Below are 8461 nucleotides of genomic sequence, written 5' to 3' on the forward strand. Positions count from 1 at the left end.
GACAGCTCTCTGACCCTCCCATAGACAGCAAGGGTCCTTACACGATCAACGTCCAGAAACGTAGCAAGGAGATTGTTAAAATAATCCATGTGACATCAGTGGTTCAACCGTAATTTTACGAAGTTACGAGAATACTTTTTGTGCACAAAGAAAACAAAAATAACAATTTATTCAACAATTTTTTTCTCTGAGTTACCGTCTTCCGCCATTTTGGAGAGTACCCCAGAACGTAATCATCGTAATTACATTCAGCATTCGCGCCGAACTTAAACAATGCTTATATTCAAATTTGCTGATATAGGCACAAAAAGTATTCTCGTAGCTTTGTAAAATTAAGGTTGAACCCCTGATGTCACATGGATTATTTTACCGATCTCCTTGCTACGTTTCTGGACCTTGATCGTGGTAATTACATTGCTGTCTATGGGAGGGTCAGAGAGCTCTCAGAATTCATAAAAAATATCTTAATTTGTGTTCTGAAGATGAATGGAGGTTTTACGGGTTTAGAACGACATGAGGGTGAGTAATTAATGACAGAATTTTCATTTTTGGGTGAACTACCCCTTTAAGTAGTATAATGTTCCAGTTCTGTAAGTCCCTTTTTTTAAATCACCGTTGTGATTCTCAGTTAATGCGGAATTGTGTATCTCTAGTTCTGGTTTATTCATTTTTTTATCTCTGTGTATCTCTATTATATGCACATGTATCTCTATTTATTTATTTATTTATATTTATCTATGTAATGTGTTATATGCAACTCTTGTGAACTGTAACAGCAACATGCTGAGCTTAAAGATTAAATATTACAATTGTATAATGGTGAATTAATGAGCTGTTTGTGTTCTGTAGGATGATGTCAACTGAAAGCGCAAATAGTTTCACTCTAATTGGAGAAGCTTCAGATGGAGGAACCATGGAGAACTTGAGTCGCAGGCTGAAAGTATGGACTCATTAATACAAAACTGCACTTTACAACTATACACAATTTCATATTTACTGTACATTTATGTTCTTGGCAGACACAAAAGTAGTACAATAAAGCAGATGATTTATTAGTTAGAGTTGATTTAATTGATCTATGATCATTTTTGGATTACTGTTGATATTGCTATTTTAAACCATTAGTCAGAACAAAAAGCATTTGAAGGATGATGTGCATAATTCAGTTATTTATTTGACACTAATATAATAATTTGAGCTCGTTAAAGTTGTTGTTATTATTTAATATTATTATTTTAATAACATTCAACTTATTTAACTGCAATTCACAAGCAAAAAAAAAAAGAAAAAAAAGTTTATTTTGAGTTTGTTTTTTTTAATACAAACAAGTCAAGGTGTGATACCAAACTGGACCACATGGAGATGCCACAAGACATACCAGTCATCTTGACCTGACTGCATATACAACCAGAATGAGTTTTGTTTTACTGCTGTTGGGCACTGCCACTGCATCTGCAAAATGCATTTGCACTTTTGACCGCTAAGTGGCGTTTTAACCACAGACTTCCTTCCACAAGTTATCAGGCGAACATATCAAAGTGCATTTTGTATTATTTCATTCCCATAATTTAACTGAAATATGACACAAAATGTGGCCGCAATTTAGATAAAACAATGGGACTAAAAAGAAGGGACAGATTAATAAAATGGCCTAATGTTTAAACTCATGTTCTCTCATTATAATATATACACAGGATGTAAATGACATTCATTGTGCAGTGTAGTCAACTTCATTGATTTATAGTTAAATAATTGAAAACTTGAGTGATTTTAAAAGGAGTGCTCTTTACTTGCTTTCTCTATACAGTCCATTCACAATTTATGTAAAACCTATATTTTTCATGCACCCACATTTAAATGCAGGAATGACTATGCTAAATTATCAGTCACAAAATTTGAGAGGATTGACCGTGATAATCATAACAATGGATGAAAAACATAAAATGTAATTAATGAAATTTCATTAACATGTGCATTAAACAAATCAGTGTTGGTTGAATATATGTTTAGTATAGTTTAAAAAGCCTCTAAACATTTTTGTTCCTATTGTGATTAGAAATTCATTTATCTCTATATTGTTGTAAGCATGTTGCATTGCTTATGCGTATAATAAATAATATATTAGTTTATATATATATATATATATATATATATATATCCCAGTTAATAAGTAGATGAAGTAGGCTATTACAGATTAGTTATTAAAACTAAAACTATAATGGCTAAAATAAAAATAAGTATTAACTAAGTAGTATTTTTAGTAGTTTTTATATAAAAACTAATACAATTTTAAGAAGAATACTAAAACAAACTGATTCAGTTGGAAACTGAAAATTATTACAGGTTTGCATATACAGTTGCAAAGCAGCTTTACAGAAAATTAAGTTTCTACAATATATTTAGTAGTAGCTTGTCAGTGGCGACTATGTCAAATTGATGTACATATGGCAGAAATGTACGGTAAAATTCAGTTAATGACGTAATCAAACAGACGATGAACACTGTTAACAGCAATGATTATATGTTGCAATCAAACTTGTAGCAAAATTTGGTAGTTTATGTTGTTTCAGGGTTGGCATCATCTGAAGTCCTCTGAGGGGTTTGTATCATCTCTTAGGTGTTTGGTCATCTCAGGTCTTTGCAAGGGCTGGATCCAGACTGAAGCTTGTGTAATTCCTAGTTACCACGGGATGTGAATCCCGTGGCAGAAACAGAGAAACAAATAGATACATAATTAGCGTAGCTGCTGTTCCAACCAAGCAAAATTGATTTGTTTAACCCAAACTAAAGAATAATAATGCACATTTGATCAGATATAACTGCAGTACAAGATTATGAGATGCATTATTTGAATGCTTGGCCAGTTTTTCTTTGGGTGCGATGAATGAAGCTGAAGTACTAGACACTGTAGAATCTAAATTCGTTGTTGTATTTCTGATGTTATCTATTTTATCAGTGAAGAAATTCATAAAGTCATTACTATTAAACTGTGGGGGAATATTTAGATCGGGTGGCGTCTGGTTATTTGGTAATCTAGCCACTGTGCTAAATAAAAACCCTGGATTGTTTTGGTTATGTTCTATGAGTTTGCAGATATGCTTGGCCCTGGCAGCTTTTAGAGCCTGTCTATAGCTGGACATACTGTTTTTCCACGCAATTCTAAAAACTTCAAAGTTAGTTTTCTCCATTCGCGCTCAAGATTACAAGTTTCTTTCTTGAGAGAATGGGTATTACTGTTGTACCATGGTGCAGTACGTGTTTCTTTTCAATTTGATTGGGGCAACAGCTTCTAATGTATTAGAGAAGATAGTGCCATTGTCGCTAGTCATTTCGTCTAGTTCATATGTGTTTATGGGTACACAGAGCAGCTGAGGTAAATCAGGCAGTTTATTTGTGAATCTTAGCATAATAGTTCTGAATCTAATTCGTATTATCGTGATGTTTTTCACATTTGCATATTACCATGTACAGTAAAAATAATACAAAATAAAAATAGTACAAAGCAGCATAACAAATTAAGAACAAAGTTTTTGGGGTCTCTGATGAAAACAAAACAAAACAAAGTGAAGCATTGTATGAAGTATTGTATGATGCTGCGTGTCATTCATGCCGATTACAAAAACCCACTGTAACAAATTATTTAGCTTTTGTTCCCTAACTGAATGCCTGTTGAGTTCACAGGTTGATGGTGAATAAAGCAGCACTGTATCTCATGCTCCACTCACGTTAGTTTCTTAAAGTTGGCAGGGACAATTTACCTCAACAGCTCATGTTTATAAAACTTGGACACTTGGATTTAACACTTTAGTTGATTCAGCATATTCATGTATGTTAAACTTTTAAATATGTTACAATATTTAGAACTTCATAAAAATACATTTGGACACATCGATGTATGTATTCCTGAAACGGGCACTTGCCTGCTCTGTAAGTTTGAACCACTCATCAGCCAACACTTTCCGTATGAAGGAGCGGTGATTCAAACCTTTGTATTTTCACCTCTACGATGAAGCTTACTGAACTGCCCAACCCCCAAGATCCTGTAACTGGTATTATACAAATGTAAATTCAGTCACATTGTTGGATTAATTTGGATAATATTTGTTGCTAAGTGTAAAATGGATATGCTCTCTCTAAAAGAAAAACAGTTATGGTGTAACACAAATCAGTGTGTTTTAGACCTGCAAAATACACTCAAATCTCAGCATTAATCCAAAAAAAGAATTAAAAAAAGTACACACATTTGTTCGGGATTTGAACACATGTCATAGACATTGTTGACTAACTGTGTATTATTCGACTATGAATGAACATTCCATGAAATGCCTAGAAGTACTCTTTCCAGCAATAATAAAAATAACCAGTGGCGTCATGCACCTGTATTTTTTTTTTGTTTTTTTTTTGAGGTGACATTTCTGGTACTGACTGTGAGATACCTAATGTTAGTTTTTTATTTATTTTTTTTATAGTGTAAAGAGGATTTGTTATTGTCTTATATAATTTTATATATAGTATATATTAAATTATATATATATATTATAATGTTATGTAACTCAGTTATATACAGTGGGTACGGAAAGTATTCAGACCCCCTTAAATTTTTCACTCTTTGTTATATTGCAAATGATTTTAGCAAATGGCTGCAATATAACAAAGAGTGAAAAATTGAAGGGGGTCTGAATACTTTCCGTACCCACTGTATGTCAGTGATTGCATTTTAATGTGGAAAACAGCAGAATTGACTTCTTGATAATAGAACAGTTTGTTTCATTTAGAAAACCCAACCCCACATAAAAATTATTTATTGTAAAAAAAAAAAAAAATCACAGTAATAATAACTGCAATGAGTGCGATCATACATTATTAACGTAGCTTATTGCGAATATAAACCATCAGCTTTGGAATGTGGAAAACTTGCACCTTTTTTTCTGTATTCAGGAATATTGTGAATCAGGGATTGTTCTCTAGTCAGAAACATGCTACACGGATTCAGAGTTCAGCCAATCTGCAAAAGTAATTTTCACAAAACGCTGACATGTGAATGAATATAAACATATCATTAAAGGGGTCAGATGATGCGATTTCAAGTTTTCCTTTCTCTTTGGAGTGTTACAAGCTGATTACTTCACTATGTGGAAATATTTGCATAATGTGCCCAAATGTGCACGCAAAGAAAGAAGGCGTGGTTTCAGTAACCGCAGTTAGTGTTGAAGCAGCCGGGCATAGAGGACCTACAATAATGTACAGTATTTGAAAAATAATGTGTTTTTTGAACATTAAAGCATGTCAACTTATTCTGTTACACCAAATACACAAAATAATGATCTTTAAAAAAGCATCACATGACCCCTTTAAATGATAAAACGCTAAAGAAACAGCTGTGGTATGGTAACAACATTTTAAGTTTTACAGATTGAACTTAAATTTAGTGTAAAAAATAAATACAAAAAAATTGTTTTTTGTAAAAGTTACACACAAAGTCTTGTTTTTTTTATCATTATAATTTACTGACAAGAAGAGAACGACACGTGATGAAACAAAGTTCATCACAAGTACCTTTTCCACAAGGTGAGCTAAATACTTTTTTATATCAATATTGTATGATGTTGCAAACACATCTGAAAATTAAATGCAGGGCACAGAGTGAGCTTCTGCATGAAAAATGTCCTAAAAATGAGACATGCTTTAAAGTCAGAGTTTCAAACTAACTTAGCAAACAGTTTAAAGCGGCTTGCCCTCCTGTCAGATGCATTTGAGAGGTATTTTCCTCAGCACATAACTTACATATTACAGTTTTATCTTTAATTTCCATTTTGCAAAAAGGCTCATCGTGAAAACAAGTGAGTATCCAACTTCACTGAAGGAGCTGTACCGCCACACAAAGCACAACAGAATGGGAGCACAATACATGTTTACATAATAATACATGTTTTGCTAAAATATTTTGCTTCCAAAAGTGGAAGAGGTTCAGATCTCTTCATTTACAGCAGAACCATGAACTGCAGTATGAAGAGCTTGTTGGCAACTGGTTGCAGCATAAACAGCAGACAAAAAGCCACAGTTTGTGTAGTAAACCACTGTTAAATCAAAAAGTAAAAAGCAGTTTTATTTTTTATTTTTTTCCCCATGCTGTACAAAAAAACATCTTCAGGGTTCTTTTTTGAGAACTTGCTATGTGGAGCTGCAGTTATCAAAAGTCTGACTAAGGCAGGCATACAATGTATTTTATAGGCATTCAGTGGGCAGTCCATATTGGCCTTACACCCAGGGTTAAACAGAGGAGAAAAAATATACCACCCACTGTATATAGTATGCCTAGACCCAGTGGCGTAGCAAGTCAGCCCCGGGCCCATATGCAAAAATATTTGTACGGCCCCCCAAACATTATAGGTTAATGTAGGCTCCAATGCGCCTTATTGTTGTCTTTCTGAGGTAAATAACATTGACAAGCTGTTTTATTAATATAAAATCATTTATAAAAAAATATAAATGCTTGGAAATAATATTTTACGTTTTCAAGTGTATTCATTAGTAGGGCACCAGCCACCCAATAATCGCAATAAGCGTGTTTTGTTACTTTTAATATAACACAAATCGTAGCCTTTAAATTCTGTAAATTTTATCACGAAATACAAACAATAAATGTGTTTTACCACTCTTTAATGTGGCGTGAGATCACTGTATTCACCTCAGTTCAAGCGGCACGTGAATCAATCATCTATTTTTCTATTTGTTCCAGAATGAGATAAACATGAGGTGAGACCCTTGAGCAAGGCACCGAACCCCCAACTGCTCCCTGGGTGCCGTGGCTGCCCACTGCTCTGGGTGTGTGTTCACGGTTTGTGTGTGTATTCACTACTGTGTGTGTGCACTTGGATGGGTTAAATGCAGAGCACAAATTACGAGTATGGGTCACCATACTTGGCTACACGTCACGTCACTTCACATGAATGAATAACAGAAGACATGTTGAAAAAAATCAGAAAAACAACTTAAATGAATGTCTCATGTAGGCATCTGATGTTTCTAATCAGTGTTTCTAAAATAGTCAATAAAACAGCCCTTGAATAGTCATAACAATCGTAAGATAACATTTACCTCAGAAACGCCAACAATATAACTTTGCCAACATTGTTTTATTATTTTCATAAATCAGTCAGTTAAGCACCACAGACCTTTTTTTTTCCATGAATAAGTGTTATTTTGACATTGATTAACTGAAAGCAATATAACACCGCTTTCTCAATCTCGTAATTTTGACTTTATTCTAAAAATATTATGGCACTGAAACGCTGCCATATTTAGTAAATTACTTAATGCAGTAATGCAAACACACTCTTGGCACAGCCACCCAAAACATAAAAAGACAGAAAGAAAGAAAGAAAGAAAGAAAGAAAGAAAGAAAGGACATTCTAGAAAGGACAACATTTTAGTTGTAATTCATAATTCTCCGGGCCTTTCTTTCAGCAAATTCATCCACAATGTCCTTAGTGTTTAATTTAAGGCTTTGTGTATTCTTCAAGAAATGACTAAAAACACATCTGTTCCATCTTTATTTGACCCTCTAACTCTAGCACTTTCTATTCTATTTAAATTCTAGTTTATCCATTTATCTTATTTTTTATTTAAAAAAACTAACACTAGCTTCCTCATTTGCAAGTCGCTTTGGATAAATGCGTCTGCTAAATGACTAACTGTAAATGTGTATTCTCAATGGAAAGAATGGCTATTTTTGATAAAAGAAAGAGTTTTTAAAAGAGAATTAAAATGAAAGAAAGAGTTAAAAAAATGCAGGTGTCGCTGAAGCTAGATGTGATACAGTTGTGATACAGTATTTTCAACTAGCTAGCTACCAATTATTAATTATTATTTTATGTGGCCGTGGCAATGCAGCGTTTGCAAGTAGTTTTAAAAAACGACACAGTTCTACGACAGCAATATAACAAATGCACACAAAAAATTACAGAGCCCTGCACATGACATGCAGACAATATATTTATTTATTTAGGCCATGAATTAAAAATTTGTTCCATCGTTTTAATTAAATGGCCCCCCTCGGCAGGCCCCCAATCAGCCCGGGCCCATATGCACATGCATACCCTGCATACCCAGACGCTACACCCCTGCCTAGACCCTATAGTAGCATTATCACCAAATGTTTTAAGCAGCACCTGGTCATGAGAACTATAGACATGTACAGTAACTGATAGTTAACTCTCAGTAGGAATGTCAGAGACTGGCAGAACCCCCTCACTGGAAATTATATTGAATGTAATCAGTAAATAGATGTCATCATGTTCACATTGAATACCCAATACAATGTAGGTCACCTTAGTTTTTCATATGATGTTATGTCAGGATGTAGGATCAGAAGATTATAAACAGATTATTAAAGGCACAATATGTCATTTTCGCCGCTAGAGGGCGCGTATTCAAAATAAACAAAGAGACAAAGGCGTAG

General features: G+C 33.9%; 1 protein-coding gene across 1 annotated transcript in view; it reads left to right on the forward strand.

Annotated features, from left to right (window-relative positions):
* The window catches only part of becn1 (beclin 1, autophagy related), a 105952-nt gene that overhangs the window by 30573 nt on the left and 66918 nt on the right, over positions 1-8461 (forward strand). Inside the window, exon 2 of the mRNA XM_016503903.1 lies at positions 850-940. Within this exon, the coding sequence (XP_016359389.1) occupies positions 851-940 (90 nt within the window). The 5' untranslated portion in view covers position 850. The remainder of the gene's footprint in view (positions 1-849; positions 941-8461) is intronic.

The sequence above is a fragment of the Sinocyclocheilus anshuiensis genome, unplaced genomic scaffold, assembly GCF_001515605.1.
Source record: "Sinocyclocheilus anshuiensis isolate Anshui unplaced genomic scaffold, SAMN03320099.WGS_v1.1 scaffold182, whole genome shotgun sequence".
In the NCBI taxonomy this organism is placed as follows: domain Eukaryota; kingdom Metazoa; phylum Chordata; class Actinopteri; order Cypriniformes; family Cyprinidae; genus Sinocyclocheilus; species Sinocyclocheilus anshuiensis.